General features: G+C 45.8%; 1 protein-coding gene across 1 annotated transcript in view; it reads left to right on the top strand.

Moving 5' to 3' along the window:
* Nucleotides 1–2,183: 2,183 nt before the first annotated feature.
* The window catches only part of MARVELD3 (MARVEL domain containing 3), a 70,574-nt gene continuing 55,204 nt past the window's right edge, over nt 2,184–17,553 (top strand). Inside the window, exon 1 of the mRNA XM_030205075.1 lies at nt 2,184–2,285. Coding sequence (XP_030060935.1) covers nt 2,184–2,285 — 102 coding nt within the window. The remainder of the gene's footprint in view (nt 2,286–17,553) is intronic.

Raw genomic sequence — 17,553 nt, 5'->3', positions numbered from 1 at the left:
AGGAACAGCTCCTGCCCAGTTAAATTACACTTCGCCGGCAGAGATAGCTGAATATTAGAACTCTTCCGATGTACGTTTCCCTAAGGTAGCCATGCCACGTGAACGTAAGCCACATTGAGCCTACAAATAGGTGGGAAAATGTGGGATACAAATGTAACAAATAAATAAAATAATACCTCAATAGTTCTAAGCAGGTTCCAATCAAAGAAGCCAGAACACACTTCTGGGATGCTAAATCAATGCCAATTTTAAATACAACATTTTCTGAAAAGATACGTTTTTAAATGCTTCCTAAATGATAGAAAGGACAGTGACAGAGAAAATAACTCTGCTATTTCCTTCCATAAACGAACTGCCCTGAACTGCCAATAGCTTATCAAAAAGACTTAGCCTTTTTCTCCCTTTAACATATGGAAGTATAAAAATTGTCAGCTGAATGTCTCCGAACTCTGTTACGAGATGCAGAACAGAAGTGATTTAGCATATAAGCAGGAATTTGCCCATGCAAGACTTTGTAAAGGATATAAGCAAATTTCAACTAAACTCTAGCTGCAATCAGCAACCAATGACATTTTAAATAAAAAGTAAGTATAGAATATACTTGGATAAGCCAGAAATCAGCCTAACAGAAGTATTTTCCACCGTTTGTAATTTTCTTAATAGTGGAGGAGTGGCCTAGTGGTTAGGGTGGTGGACTTTGGTTCTGGGGAACTGAGGAACTGAGTTTGATTCCCACTTCAGGCACAGGCAGCTCCTTGTGACTCTGGGCAAGTCACTTAACCCTCCATTGCCCCAAGTAAGCTGCATTGAGCCTGCCACGAGTGGGAAAGTGTGGGGTACAAATGTAACAAAAATAAAATAGATACTATTGGAGATTCTACATGGAATGTTGCTACTATTGGAGATTCTACATGGAATGTTGCTATTCCACTAGCAACATTCCATGTAGAAGGCTGCGCAGGCTTCTGTTTCTGTGAGTCTGACGTCCTGTACGTATGTGCAGGACGTCAGACTCACAGAAGCAGAAGCCTGCGCGGCCACATTGGTGATCTGCAAGGGCCGACTTCTACATGGAATGTTGCTACTATTGGAGATTCTACATGGAATGCTGCTATTCCACTAGCAACATTCCATGTAGAAGGCTGCGCAGGCTTCTGTTTCTGTGAGTCTGACGTCCTGTACGTATGTGCAGGACGTCAGACTCACAGAAGCAGAAGCCTGCGCGGCCACATTGGTGATCTGCAAGGGCCGACTTCTACATGGAATGTCGCTAGTGGAATAGCAACATTCCATGTAGATCTCAAATAGTAGCAACAGTGGAGGAGTGGCCTAGTGGTTAGGGTGGTGGACTTTGGTCCTGGGGAACTGAGGAACTGAGTTCGATTCCCACTTCAGGCACAGGCAGCTCCTTGTGACTCTGGGCAAGTCACTTAACCCTCCATTGCCCCATGTAAGCCGCATTGAGCCTGCCAGGAGTGGGAAAGCGGAGGGTACAAATGTAACAAAAATAAAATAAAACTTCTGGAGGACGGACTACATCATGAATTGAAGCCATTTTCAATATCTAGAACTCAGCATTCGCTGTGTACCAAGTGGGATACAGACTTGGGCCTTTCTTTGCAAGCTTTAGATCTAGGTCACTTAATTTAAAGAATAACAGAAATTTCAGCATGTGAGGAACTGAGAGAATGTCAATTTCATTTTAAGTCTGGCTGGGTAGACATTCCTGTGTGTAGCAATGTACTCAGGGAACTACTTCTTATTTTCATGCTCTTTGGAGCTGTCCTAAAATAAAAAGTTTTTAGTGGGCAGTATTACTCAAGGGCAATTGGCCAGTCTGGAGCCCGACTGTAATAGTGGTAGGAGGGGGGGGGGGGGGGTGAGCAGCTTTCCCCTTCCAGTGTCAGCCTGAGTGTCACTGGCAGGTCTCGGAGAAGGCCTTGCTCGACCAGGTCGCTTGCATGGGGGGGGGGGGGGGGAGGGGGGAAGGGGGGAATGTGAAGACAGCTGTATAAGCACTTCTGATTGGAAGCATTCTTTAAATCTGACTATGGCGGGAAGAATTCCCCAATTGGAATTCCTCCTTGAGACCCGAGGTGGAACCGGATGGGAAGGCATAAAAGGGGTGGGCTCCTCGCAGCATCATCCTTCCTGCTCCTCGGAGGCGTCCTGTTTATGCTGCGATGGTTCCTGTGATAATGGCAGAAGGGGAGCCTGCATTGATGCCTGATCAGGCTGAACTCTCCCTGTCTGCAGGTGATTCCTTCAGCGAGTCTCCTGAGTCGGTGAGTCCCGAGGCTGGGTCTACTCTTGCTTCTGCCCCTCCCTGGTTTTCCAAAGCAGATGCATGGGCTACAATTGCTGCTGATGCCGCTTCCCATGGGAAAAAGAAAAAAAATCTAAGCAGTCGGGGGCTTCTGGGTTAGGTTCTGATACACGGCTAAATTCAAGCCAAGTGAGGAGCTCCTGGCTGCTGCAGCCAGTTCAGCTTCCTCTCAGGTCAGAGGTTTCCTGCCCTATGGCGTGGGGGTAGTAGGTCATGGGATTGGGGTGGTCCCCTGGGTCTCAGTCTGAGGAGCTGGATTGTGATAAGGATTATGCTGGGGAGGAGTGGGGCCCTCCTTCTCCCTCCTCTTATAGAGGCTGGGGATCCAGGTCTTCAGGGCCACTCCCATCCTCGTGGGGATCACCCAGGCTCCATTGTTGTTGGGATTCGAGTGCTTGGAATTCCCCCCCTCCTGGGTGGGAGGGTGAGGGCGAAGTATGGAGGGTAGGCATGGGCATTTGGGTAGGGGCTCGGATGCTGCTCCTTCCTCTTCTTGTGGTTCTCAGGCCCAGCTTACTGATGAGGATCCGGATGTCTCCCCTCCTCCTGCTGCATTGGTCATGGACCCCTGACGTTGAGGTTCCACATACTGTGTTCCAGTTTCCTTTGATGAGGAGCCTGCTTCACATTCTGAAGCTGGATTCGGACCTATGCAACTGGTGGTTACATCAGATGAGGCTGGAGCCCTTGTGGTGGCTAATTTTTTTTTTTTTTTTTTTGGGGGGGGGGGACAATTTGGGTTGGCATAATCAGAGATAACTTAAGAAAATAAGAGTGCTTCTAGGCATAGAAAAGGGGGGAAGCATAGGCCTTCTTCTTCATCTTCATGTTCCTCCTCGTCTGATTCTTCCTCAGACTCTCACTCTTCCACTAGGGGAAGGGGAAACCCACTGTGTATGCTCTGGACAGTAGAGGGCCGCCTGCCCTTGTTTCCTTGACTGAGCTATGGGAAACAGTTCTTAAGTCAGTAAGGGAAATGATTAAATGAAGAACCTACATTGATATCTTTTTGCAGATGCAGGTCTTCCCTGTGCTTGGCTAGTGTTTGGGGGCATGAACACCCTGCTCAGTATGGTTTGCTTCTGAGAAATGCTGGCACCATCCTTGATGCATAGTAACACTATGGGGGATGGTGTTGGCCCAATTATAACGAAGAATTTTGTAACAAGATGGATGAGAATAAATATCCACGTCTTCGAGGACCCAGAAAATTAATTTGTGATTAACACATATGCAGAAATTTGCTGGTTCTACGATTCCCCCCAGACTTCTGGACTTTCCTCCAGTTTTAACCATTCCTTTCACGCAGCGATGTCAGCGGCAGCCGCAGTTTCCTCCTCTTCCTCAGACTTGTGCTGGTGATCTAACAAGTCTTGGTGTCCCTTTGCTGATTGTAAATTTTGACACATGTGGAGCAGTAAGTACACCCTTTGCCCAACAGGCTTATTTTTGAAAGTGATCGCCGGCCATTTCCCGACATAAATCGGGAGATGGCCAGCGATTTCTTAAAAGTGGCGACATCGGTATAATCGAAAGCGACGTTTTTGACAGCATCGCTGTTTTCCTGTCGCCTCGCCGGCGAAAGTTCAAGGGGGCGTGTCGGCGGCTTAGTGAAGGCGGGACATGGGCGGGCATGGGCGTGGCTATCAGATGGCCGACTTTCACAGATAATGGCACAAAAAAAAGCACTGTTAAGCAGTATTTCGCCGGGTTTACTTGGTCCTTTTATTTTCACGACCAAGCCTCAAAAGGTGCCCCAACTGACCAGATGACCACTGGAGGGAATGGGGGACGACCTCCCCGTACTCCCCCAGTGGTCACCAACCCCCTCCCACCCTAAAAAACACAATTATAAACATATTTTGCCAGCCTCTATGCCAGCCTCAAATACCGTACCCACCTCCATGACAGCAGAATGTGTTCTATCCTCTGACAGCCTTTCCCTGGTCGTGATGTGGCTCTGGGGTGAGTGTGACACCTTTTCTGTTAGGTGCCCTGCAGAGTCACATTAGCAATGCATTGTGGTGGGTGTAGGGTACTGGGCTGTACTCCCATGGTGCTTTTCCCCCCTGCTAACTGGGTCAGAGTGTGCCCTGTTTTGTTTCTGGTAGTCCATGAGGTAGTGGCCATTTTTGTAAGCCAGTTTTAGATCCCTTTCATGTGTTACCCACATTAGAGAATTAAGTTATTACCTTGAATGTTGCTGAAAGAGGGCATTGTACACCATTCTGCCAGCTCTGACCTAATGCTAATCTCAGTACCAGCGAGACTCTTTGCCAGTGGGGCACAACCTCTGATCTGTAGTTAACTGTGAGTAAACGTGCTTATTCAAATAAAGGACTTTTTCAAAGAGATTAGTCTTCAGGTGTCAACTGGTGTGCCAAGTTTATACAGCAGCAACAAGTCCTAGAGGCCTGCTTGTATGCAGGTCCCTGGAGCACTTTTAGTGGGTACCACAGTGCACTTAAGGCAGGCGGATCCATGCCCACCCACCCCTACCTGTAACACTTGTGCTGGTAATGGCAGCCCTCCAAAATCCACTGTACCCACATGTAGTTGCCCCCTTCACCCCTAAGAGCTATGGTAGTGTTGTACATTTGTGGGTAGTGGGTTTGGGGGGGAGGTTGGGGGCTCAGCACCCAAAGTAAGGGAGCTATGCATGTGGGAGCTTTTTCTGAAGTCCACTGCACTGACCCCTAGGCTGCCCAGTTGGTGTCCTGGCATGTGAGAGGGACCCGTGCACTACAAATGCTGGCTCCTCCCAAGACCAAATGCCTTGGATGTCGCCGAGTTCGAGATCGCCTTCTTTTTTTTCCATTATCGCTGAAAAACAAAACTGGCCATCTCAACCCCGGCGAACTCTGGCATTTGGCCGGGCTAAACCGTATTATCGAAAAAAAAGATGGCTGGCCATCTTTTTCGATAATACGGCTCTGGCCAACTGTAGCGCCGCTGCCAAAATAGATTGCCGGTGATCTATTTCGCTGGCGACGTTCGATTATGCCCCTACAAGTATCCCAAGAAAACCCCTCCCCCAGCTTCTCAACCTACTAAGCAGTGAGCCTAAAAAAGCGGCCTCCACTCCTATTTCTTTCAGTGCCCTGTGCCCTTGGTTGCAAGTTTACCTGAACAGGGAAGCCATGGCTACTTTGATGCAGGGGTTTTTGATTGGTTTTCCAGTTCCATATCAGGATCCGTTCATGACCCAGGTGGTGGAAAGCTCTGCTTTCTCGAAGTTGGATGGGGTGGTTCTTGTCAAGTTGGGTAGGATTTCAGGCCGTTTGCGTCCCCTCCATTTGCTGATATGCATTTGTCACTGCTCATCCCTAAAAAGGAAATGGGGACATAGCAACTCATCCACAAATTGTCATTTCCTGCGGGTCTCTTAATCAATGATAGCCAGGGGTGTGCTGGTAAATTGTTAACAGGGGGCTCTCTCTCTAGCCAGCAAAGTAAAAGAGAATTCAGGAGGGGCCCAAGCCCACATTTTGGGATCCATTTGTTTAAAGTAGCCATGGAGAACCGGCTCCCAAAATTCTTAAAAACTTAACAAACGGCTCTCGAGAGCCTGTGAGAGCCTGCTCCAGCACACCACTGAATAGCATTCCTCATGAATTGCGGTGCCTCCTTGGATCAGGCGCTTGTGATCATTGGTGGATGTGGCTCGAGGGTCTTGATGGCTAAGGCAGATAATGAATCCGCTTTCTGTCTGCTGCCTGTGAACCTGCTTCTTTTCCTCTCCTTGGTTCTCAGTTTAGCGATTTGTATTATTTTGATAAGTGTGTGTCAATGGGCTGTTCAGTACGCATTTTATAAATGCCACAGAGCAAGTGCACAAACCATCTTTCTATTTTGATCTAGACACAGGAAAAAAAAAGATTTTAAATGCTCCCAGGTTTCAACCTAATTTATGTTTAATGAGGGATATAAATGTCTTAAATAAGTAAATAAATAGATATAAACTCTGAATGTTGAGCACCTGAGTCTCTTAATATGATGCCTGTTTTAGTGGCCTTTTATCAGGAGAAAAGAAAATCTCTGCACGAATATAATACGTACTAGGGTGTCCCTTTAACCAGCCCCTCCAAATGACACACTGATTATTATTTATAGGAAATTACTACTGAACCTATGAAAAGTTATTGCATTATTATACTTGCTCTGTGTACATCCCTATGTCTGAAAATACAACAACAATAAAGCGCAACCAGGTGGATGGAGCAGGAAGGCAATGACGGCTGCGCGGGGAAGGGGAAACCGAGACTGACCTAATGGCTTTCCGCGTTGTCTATTAAACGTCCTTGTTGTTCTGCGCAGTGGTACGCGCACGTTCAATGGGCGTTTTTACAGTTACGCGCACGTACAGGTGAGGGTGAGGCCACAGGAGCGCGCGTTCGACTTGTTGTGACTTTTTCAGAGAATTGGAGAAGAGTCGGAGGAATTAAAAAGGCGACAAAAGCGGAGACGGGGGGAGACAGAGGTAAATGGGGGGGGGGGGGGGGGGGGGGCCGGGGCTCCTCTACTTCTGCCCTTCCCGGCTCTGAAAATAGCGCGCTAGAGGATCAGACTCGGAACTGAAGGAAGTATGTGTAGCTGCTGCTGCTGTACCTGGGAGAGGGGGGAGAAGGGGCTGGGAGAGGGGAGGACACAGGGTGATGGGGTGGGGGGGCCACTGGATCCAGTCCTGGTCTTACCCCATTGCATGCAGGGACTTGTGGTTCTGATTTTTCCCTGTTGGAAGACCTAAGAAAAGCCAGAGCACAAGTCCCTGCATGCAATGGGGTAAGACCAGGACTGGATCAACCCTGTCGAGCAAATCTAGATCCATTTGCCAACCCCAGAACCCGGAACCAGAGTAAAGGTTGGGAGCAAAGAGAGAGGGGGCTGCACCTGGGTGGCATGAGGTAGGGGGGAGAGGAAGGGGGCTGTTCCTGGGTGGGATGAGAACTGGAGAAAACATCTCTTTGGCTTGTCCATGTCACTCCTGTCATAATCACTGGAGAAGCTAAGTACTGTCTGCTTGATAGCTGCATAGCCTTTGGCTCTTTTCTTCCTTTAACACTATACATCTGCCAAGAGCTTGGGTGGTTCACCGAGGTGTTTTTTCCTCCACTTTTTGTGTTAGTAGTGTGTATTAGCCCACCTCTTTAATATTGCTTTTGACTCGTAACCACTTGTAACCACTCGCCTCCACCTACCCTCCTCTCTTCCTTCCCGTTCACATTAATTGATTTGATTTGCTTACTTTATTTATTTTTTGTCTATTAGATTGTAAGCTCTTTGAGCAGGGACTGTCTTTCTTCTATGTTTGTGCAGCGCTAAATAGTAGTAGTAATAATATGGCTAAGCTTAATTGAAGAAACCTGATAAATTTAACATTTTAACTGCCAGACAGTTCACCTTTGACCATTCTTCTAAATTTTGGAGATTTTTTTTTTATTTGTACCCTGCGCTTTCCCACTCATGGCAGGCTCAATGCGGCTTACGTACTTATTTGTACCTGGGGCAATGGAGGGTTAAGTGACTTGCCCAGAGTCACAAGGAGCTGCCTGTGCCTGTAGTGGGAATCGAACCCAGTTCCCCAGGACCAAAGTCCACCACTCTAACCACTAGGCCACTCCTCCACTCTTCTCATGGTTTCTACTCCCTCCAGTGTATCCACTCTTTTGGCTATCTTCGTGTCATCCACAAAAAGGCAAACTTTCCCCTCTAATCCTTCAGCAACGTCTCTCACAAATATATTAAACAGAATCGGCCTCAGTGCCAACCTCTGAGCGGATTCTATTTACCATCACACTCTGCCTCCTTTCAGTTCACTCAGACGTCTGCCTTCATCTCCTTAAACTAACTGTGCACTTCTTCCTCTGCATTGCCACATAGTTACAGTTGCAGCTCACCACAGCTTCTACTGCCCCCATATGGGGATCCTCAAGCCTCACTTGCTCTGCCATGGACAATGCAATCATTTTTTTTAAAGATCTGGAACATTTGCTGCCATTTTCAGTCGCAGCTGTTTCCTGTAGCCTTTATCACTTGACCAAAGTTGGTTCTTTTGGTGAGGGATCACTCTATTATCATCTTTCCAGAGGGTCACAGATAGGGTCTTCTCTCAAGATTCCATTTGGTCAGCTGACATCACTTCCTTTCTTCAGCATCACTAATGCATTTGCCCTTTTAAGAACTGCCATTCATTCATAGTAACATAGTAGATGACGGCAGAAAAAGACCTGCATGGTCCATCCAGTCTGCCCAAGAAGATAAATTCATATGTGCTACTTTTTTATTTGTACTGTCCTCTTCAGTGCACAGACCGTACAAGTCTGGCCAGCCCTATCCCCACCTCCCAACCACCAACCCCGCCTCCCAACCACCAGCTCTGGCACAGACCGTATCCCTGCCACCCACCACCGGCTCTGATTTGATTTGCTTACTTTATTTATTTTTTGTCTATTAGATTGTAAGCTCTTTGAGCAGGGACTGTCTTTCTTCTATGTTTGTGCAGCGCTGCGTTGCCTTGTAGCGCTATAGAAATGCTAAATAGTAGTAGTAGTACTCTGGCACAGACCGTATAAGTCTGCCCAGCACTATCCCCGCCTCCCAACCACCAACCCCGCCTCCCAACCACCAGCTCTGGCACAGACCGTATAAGTCTGCCCAGCACTATCCCCGCTGCCCAACCACCAGCCCCGGCACAGACCGTATAAGTCTGCCCAGCACTAGTCCCGCCTCCCAACCACCAGCTCTGCCACCCATTCTAGGCTAAGCTCCTGAGGATCCCTTTCTTCTGCACAGGATTCCTTTATGTTTATCCCACGCATGTTTGAATTCCGTTACCGTTTTCATCTCCACCACCTCCCACGGGAGGGCATTCCAAGCATCCACCACCCTCTCCGTGAAAAAATACTTCCTGACATTCTTCTTGAGTCTGCCCCCCTTCAATCTAGTAACTACTCTGATTTTATTACTTAAAAAATGTGTTTCTTTGTTCATCTTTAATAATAAGACCAGGATTTGGCTCTGTCTTGCATTTGTAAGATTTTTATAGGCATGTTTTTCTATTTTGTCTTTTAGGCCCAAGACAAACTAGCAACAGGTGCCTTCCTCCTCAGTTGGGGGACAGGTGTTCTGTATGCGTATCCTCCAATTCCTCTAGTGGAAAAAACTTTGTTGAAACTCAGGCAAGACCACGGAACCATGATTCTGATTGTGCTGTACTGGCCATGGCAGATATGGTTCCTTCTTCTTCTGGAGTTATCTTCCGAAGAACCATGGAGATTGGAGTGTTTTCCAATCCTCATTACTTAGAATGAGGGATCACTTCTACATCCCAACCTCCAGTCTCTGGCTCTCTCAGCTTGGATATTGAGAGCCTAGAATTTGCTTCCTTTTCGTCTCTCAGAGGATGTCTCCCGGGTCTTGCTGGCTTCCAGGAAAGATTCCACTAAGAGGTGTTACTCTTTTAAATGGAGAAGGTTTGCCATCTGTTGTGAGAGCAAGGCCCTAGATCTGCTTACTTGCTCTACTCAGACCCTGCTTGAATATCTTCTACATTTATCAGAGTCTGTTCTCAAGACCAACTCTGTAAGGGTTCACCTTAGTGCAATTAGTGCTTATCATCAACATATAGAAGGTAAGCCCATTTCTGGAGAGCCTCTAGTTGTTTGCTTCATGAGAGGTTTGCTTTTGTCATAGCTCCCTGTGACACCTCCACCAGTGTCATGATATTTCAAAATCTTTCTCACCCAGATGTTGAAAGCTCTTTTTGAGCCATTGAATTGCTACCATCTGAAAGTACTTGACCTGGAAGGTCATTTTCTTGGTGGCTGTTATTTCAGCTTGTAGGGTCAGTGAGCTTTAGGCCTTATTGGTAGATGCACCTTACTCTGTTTCATCACAACAGAGTAGTCCTCCGCATGCACCCTAAGTTCTTGCCGAAAGTGGTGTCGGAGTTCCATCTGAATCAGTCTATTGTCTTGCCAACATTCTTTCCCCGACCTCATGCCCATCCTGGCGAAAGCAGCTTGCACACCTTGGATTGCAAGAGAGCATTGGCCTATTACATGGAGCGGACCAGGCCCCACAGACAGTCCGCCCAGCTTTTTGTTTCTTTTGATCCCAACAGGATGGGGATCACCATCATGAAATGCACCATTTCTAATTGCATTGTCTTCACTTATGCCCAGGGTGTGCCGGCCTTGGAGGGTCATGTGATGGCTCATAATGTCAGGGCCGTGTCAGTAGCCCACTTGAAGTCAGCTTCCATTGAAGAAATTTGCAAGGCTGCGACGAGGTCTTCAGTCCACACATTCACATCACACTACTGCCTTGAGCAGGATACCCAATGCGACAGTCGGTTTGGGCAGTCAGTGTTGCAGAATCTGTTTGGGGTCTAGAATTCAACTTCACCTTCCTAGGCCTGTTTTATTCTATTCCAGGCTGAACTCTCATTCAGATTATAGTTTCAGGTTAATCTGTGTTATGTTCTCACCGTTGTGAGGCCCAATTGACAATGTTTGTTGTTTTTGGTGAGCCTGGATGCTAGGGATTCCCCATTTGTGAGAATACTACAGACTGCTTTTTCTCAGAGAAAGCGAAGATACTTACCTGTAGCAGGTATTCTCTGAGGACAGCAGGCTTCTTAGTCTCACAATCTCTCCTACCCCCCCTTGGAGTTGTCTTCTTTGTTCTTTTTACTTTATTTTTTGCTATACTATAAAACTGAGGAGACCGCGTTCACGCGATGCGCGGGAAAGCACTGACGCATGTGTGGTGAAGCATGGCTCGCACTTCACAAAGCTCTCTTTTAGCTATGGCAAAATGCTGGACCAGGCGACGCAAATTGGTGTCACTCACTTGTGAGAGTATAAAACCTGCTGTCCTCGGATAATACCTGCTACAGGTAAGTATCTTCGCTTTACCACTACCCTCTGCCTCCTTCCACTTAAGCAGTTTTTAACCCAGTCAGTCAGTCAGTCACTTTAGTGCCCATATCAAGGGACCTCAGTTTCAGTCGCCTGTACAGAACTGTGTCAAAGACTGCTAAAATCCAAGTACACCACATCTAGTGCTCCTCCCACGTCCAACTGTTTGGTCAGCCAGTCACAAAAATCAATAAGATTTGTCTGACAAAACCTGCTTCTAGTGAAACCATGGTGCCTCGGGTCCTGCAGGCCATTCGATTCGAGAAACCTCTCAATCCTCAGCTTTAGAAATGCTTCCATTAGTTTACTCACCACTGAAGTCAGACTGACAAGTCTGTAATTCCCAACCTCTTCCTTACTTCTGGTCATGTAGAGGGACCACTCCAGACTCTAAAGAAGTATTGAAGAGGTCCGACAACGGAGCCGCCAGAACATCTCCAAGTTCTTGGTAACCTCAGATGTATTCCATCGGGCACCATCGCTTTGTCTATTTTTAGCTTAGCTAGCTCCTCGTGAACACAGTCTTCTGAGAATCTGTCCTGCTGTACCATCCATCCATCCATATTAGCATTTGTTTTCTGTGGTCCTACCCCTGGCCTTTCATCCTTGAACACAGAAAAGAAATAATTGTTAAACAGTTCAGCTTTCCTTATCGGCTTCTACGTATTCCTCCCCCTCACACTTGAGCTTCACAATGCTATTATGGCACTTCCTCCTATCACTTACATATCTAAAAAAATATTTTGTCCCCCAATTTTAATGTATTGGCTATAAAGGTTAAAGTAACATAGTAACATAGTAGATGACGGCAGAAAAAGACCTGCACGGTCCATCTAGTCTGCCCAACAAGATCAACTCTGTGCTACTTTTTGTGTATACCCTACCTTGATTTGTAGTAACATACTAGCATTTCAATCTCGTCTCCATGGTTTTCGGCAGAGTCCTGTTGATCACGCTACTCTCTTGCTTCACTATTATCTTTATCGTAGCGGATCCTTTTTCTCCACCTTGGTGGTTGATCCTTATTTCTGTTCTATGGGCCAGTTAAACTCCTGATTGCTACAGACGAAAGATATGTATAATTTCAGCATAGTGCAGAAGTTGCAAGAAAACCTTTTTTCTCATTTATTTTAGAGAGAAAGACTGGTTCCAAACTGGTTTGTAATTGGCAGGGATACATGGGTCGATGGTGTTGTGTTTTTTTCAGAATAAGGCGAACCACAGCCTGACCAAGACAGGCTGGGAATTGTCCTGTCTGAAGGCTGAGATTAAGAATGGAAAATAAATGAGGGTGGAGTCCCAGCGAGATAGTGGTTCTATTACAGATGCCGTGTTAAACGTTGACCAGACATGACAGTGTTGTTTTTTTTTAATTGAAATATGCCAACAAAACACACTGTACATAATTTACAATGATATAGAAATAGCTCCCAAAAGAAAAGATGTAGGAACAGTGCCATAGCGAGGGCTAATGGCACCCGGGACGGGTCGCCGCTGCGCACCCCCCCCCCCGGGTCACTCGGAGCTGCGTCGGCCCCGCTGGTTCCCTGCTCTCTCTGCCCCGGAAGTACAGAGGGAGCAGGGAACCAGCGGAGCCGGCACCCCCCCCCCCCCCCCCCCGAGTGCATGCACCCGGGGCGGACCGCCCCTCCCGCCCCCCCCCTTCCTACGCCACTGTGTAGGAAATAAATACGCTTAAAGAATTAAATTAAAGGGAAGCCCTTTTAGACCTCCAAATGAGGGTCGGGGGGAGAGCAGTAGTTAGTAACAACTAGTAAAAAAGACCCGTTTCTCAAACAAATGAAACGGGTGCTAGTGAGGTTATCATGTAATGGCAATTATGCTTTTAAGGGAACCGTTAGGAGAGAGAGTGTGTGAGAGAGAGAGAGTGAGAGAGTGTGTGTGTGTGTGTGTGTGAGAGAGAGAGAAAGAGAGAGAGTTCACAGCAAAGGTTTGAAGCCTCACGGACCATGCTGACACCATAAAAGCTTTTCTCTGTATCTCTATTATGGGAACAGCTCTGTTAAACCTATTATCTTCCCCTCTCCTTTGCTTGTTCAACTTCAGAAACTGAAACCTACTTCCCCTTCCCTTTCCTTTAACCCTGGAGACTGGCTGACGTCAGCCTCTTAAAGATGTTACGAACCCAGGCAGCCAGACGGAGGTGCAAATTATTATATAGGAATTATTATATAGGATGAAGAAGAAATATATTAAACAATCAAACCGTAAAAGGTAAGGATCTTACAAATTTCATCACAGCAAATTGCTTAACTATAAATAGTCAGTGTTATCTTCTCACTTAGGACTGTTTACTAAGGTGCACTAGCGTTTTTAGTGTGTGCGCTAACCATGTAGATGTCCATAGGAATATTATGGGCTTTTATACAGTTAAGCACACGCTAAAAACGACAATTTGCTTCTAACACAGCTTAGTAAACAGGGCCCTTAAAATTTCAAGTGATCAGATACCCCCCAAAAATCTATCTATTCCCTTATAGTTTCAACAAACACTTACAGGGGAAATTCAAGAAAGATTGTTCTCCACACTGAAGAGCCAAAGGTTTTTGAGCTATAAATTTTTTACGTTGGGTCTGAGTAATCTTAGGTAAATCAGGAAGTGCTGAGAATTTTAAACCCAGAAGTGGCACATCACGGTTATAAAAAAATAAACATTTTCAAAACATAGTCCTGAGAGAAGTCTTGCCTCACTATATTGCTTAATTTCTTTGAAGGCGTGAATAAACATGTGGGTAAGGGTGAGACGGTTGATGTAGTGTTTCTAGATTTTCAGAATGCTTTTGACAAAGTCCCTCAGGAGATACTCTTGAAAGTCATGGGATAGGAGGCAATGTGCTGTACGGATTAGGAATTGTTAATGGATAGAAAACAGAGGGTAGGGTTAAATGGCCGTTCCTTTCAGTGGAGGAGGGTGAGTAGTGGAGTGCACCACAGAACTGTATTGGGGCCTGCCTTTAACACATTTATGAATGATCTAGAAATAGGAATGAGTGAGGTGATTAAATTGGCAGATAAAATTTATTGTGGACAAATGCAAAGTGATTCACATTGGGAAGAATAATCCAAATCATAGTTACCTGATGTTAGGTGCCATCTTGGATAATACATTGAAATCTTTTGTCCAGTGTGTGGCAGCAGCCAAAAAAAAAAAACAACCAATGGTAGGAATTATTAGGAAAGGGATAGAATAAAATGGAGGATATTATAATGGCTCTGTATCACTCCATGGTACAACCCTTACCTTGAGTATTGTGTGCAGTTCTGGTCACCATGTCTCAAAAAAAGATATAGCGGAATTAGAAAAGGTTCAAAGAAGGATAACCAAAATCATAAAGGAGATGGAACTCCTCTTGTACAAGGAAAGGCTAAAGAGGTTAGGGTTCTTCAGCTTGGAAAACAGACAGTATAGGAGGGATATGAAATATGAAAATATGAAAGGGCAACACCACTACGAGAGAAACTACACTGGCTTCCACTGAAGGAACGCATCACCTTTAAGGTATGCACACTAGTCCACAAGATCATTCACGGCGAAGCCCCAGCCTACATGTCCGAGTTGATTGACCTACCACCCAGAAATGCTAGGAGATCTTCCCGAACATACCTCAACCTCCATTTCCCTACTTTCAAGGGCGTGAAATACAAGACGCTACACGCGTCAACCTTTTCTCACACGAGCACGCATCTTTGGAACTCACTGCCATGCAACTTAAGAGCGATCCACGAACAAGCATCCTTCCGCAGATTACTGAAGACCCATCTGTTTGAGACAATTTACGGAAAAAACCAAAACTCATAGAGTCCACACTCACTTACATCAATGCATCACACATCCACTTATGATCTCTCATCCCACCTAATTCCACATTACTCATACATATACTTACAGGAATATGTACACCATGTGCCTATGTGTCTTAACACTGCCCTTAAGCTTCCCATTGTCTCCTCCCAAAGTCTCCTTGTTGATGTCCCATTGTGATATTCCTAATGATAATTCGATTATCTCACATAACTTGTACAATGTAACCCATAACCAATGTGTAACAACTGTATTCTCATTATTCATATCTTATTGTAAGCCACACTGAGCCCGCAAAGAGGTGGGAAAATGTGGGATACAAATGCAAACAATAATAATAATAATGATAGTGGTGGTTACTGGAATTTACTTGGAGGAAGGAAAGGTAAGGAGTGGAGTGCCTCAAGAATCAGATTTAGGGTCGATTCTGTTCAATATATTTGTGAGCAACATTGCCAAAGGTCTGCCTTTTTGTGGATGATACCAAGATTTGTAACAGAGTGGACACTCCGGAGGGAGAGGAAAACATGAAAAAAGATTTGCAGAAGTTAGAAGAATTGCCTAATGTTTGGCATTTAAAATTCAATGCAAAGAAGTGCAAAGTGATGCGTTCAGGAGTGGAAATCCAAGGGAGACATATGTGCTAGGAGGTGAAAGGCTGACATGCACAGACAGGGAGGGGGATCTTGGGGTGATATTATCGAGGATCTGAAGGTGACGAAACAGTGTGACAAGGGGGTGGCCTTAGCCAGAAGGTTGCTGCTAGGCTGTATAGAGAGAGGTGTAACCAGCAGAAGGAAGGCAGTGTTAATGCTTCTGTACAAGTCGTTGGTGAGGCCCCACCTGGAGTATTGTGTTCAGTTTTGGAGGCCATATCTTGCTAAGATGTAAGAAGACTTGAAGTGCTCCAGAGGCAGGCAACAATAATGTATTGGGCTTGTGTCAAAGGACATATGAGAAGAGACTGGAAGACCTGAATGAGTGTACCCTAGAGGAGAGGAGGAACAGGGGAGGTATGATACAGACGTTTAAATACTTGAAAGGTATAATCTGGAAACAAATATTTTCCAGAGAAGGGGAAGTGGTAAAACTAGAGGACATGAATTGAGGTTGTGGGGTGGTAGACTTAGTAGTATTGCCAGAAATTTGTTTTTACGGAAAGGGTGGTGGATGCATGGAATGACCTCCCAAGGGAGGTGGTAGGGAAAAAAACTGGTGAAATTCAAAGAGGTGCAGGATGAACACAGAGGATCTCTAATTAGAAAATGATATAAAAACAAAACTTAAAGGGTTGCATATGTGTTTATATGTCAAGTGGTGCTTAGATGGCGACTCTGGCTGCATCAACTAAGGCTGAGCTGGCTTGTATGATCTGGGTCCTGCATATTGCAGTCCGGTTTAGGATGGGCTAGAGAGAGCTTCGACGGAAACTTCGGTGGTTGGGAATGTCAGGACAGTGCCAGGCAGACATTTACGGTCTTTGTCCCATAAATGATGAGACAAATTTGGATAGGCTGGCGTGGGCTTTGACGGTAACTCCAGTAGTTGGAACATAAGGACAGAGCCGGTGGACGTCTATGGCCTATGTCTCAGACTTGAAGCGATTCAGAGAAAAGTGACAAAAATGTATGGGGCTTGCGCCAGAAGACGTATGAGGGGAGACTTGACCTGAAGATGTACACCTTGGAGAAAAGGAGACATAGGGGCGCTATGAGACAGACATTCGGATATTTGAATGTATTAATATACAAGCAAACCTCTTCCAGAGATAGGAAGGTAATGGAACTAGAGGACTTCAAATGAGGTGGCAAGGGGACCAACTCAGGAATAATGTTGTGAGAGGGTGGCAGATGCCTGGAATGTCCTCCCACAGGAGGTAGTGGAGAATGAAAGCAGCAATGGAGTTGAAAATGTGTGGGATAAACATAAAAGAACCCTGTGTGGAAAGCATGGAAGCAAACAAACTTAGCGGTGATCAGATGGCAACGCCAGTAATTTTTGAAGCAAAGCCAGTGCTGGGTGGACTTCTATGGTCTGTGCTCTGATCATGGCTGGACAGATTTGGATGGGCTGGAGTGGGACTTCATTGACAACTTTTGTAGTTGGAGAACAAGGCCAGTGCGGACAGACTTCTACGATTTGTGCCCTGAAAATAAGGTCAAGTATATTGTACAGCGCTGCGTAAGTAGTAGTATATATATGTAGTATCACATCATACCTTAATCTTGGGTAGACTGGGTGGACTGTACAGGTCTTTATCTGCTGTCATCTACTGTGTTACTGTGTAAAATTTGTTGTACTCTTTTTGGTATATTGCCAGGTATTTGTGACTTGGATTGGCCACTGTTGGAAACAGGATATTGATCTTGATGGGCCTTTGGTCTCTCCTAATATGGCAAGACTAAAGTGGTGTTTTCCAAATTATGGATGCTTTATCGTTTTAAAGGATCTTTGAGCCCAAATCATTTCCATACATTGGTTCA

The sequence above is a fragment of the Microcaecilia unicolor genome, chromosome 5, assembly GCF_901765095.1.
Source record: "Microcaecilia unicolor chromosome 5, aMicUni1.1, whole genome shotgun sequence".
Classification (NCBI taxonomy): Eukaryota; Metazoa; Chordata; class Amphibia; order Gymnophiona; family Siphonopidae; genus Microcaecilia; species Microcaecilia unicolor.
Note: the sequence above shows the minus strand (reverse complement) of the source record. Positions and strands in the feature narration are given on the sequence as shown.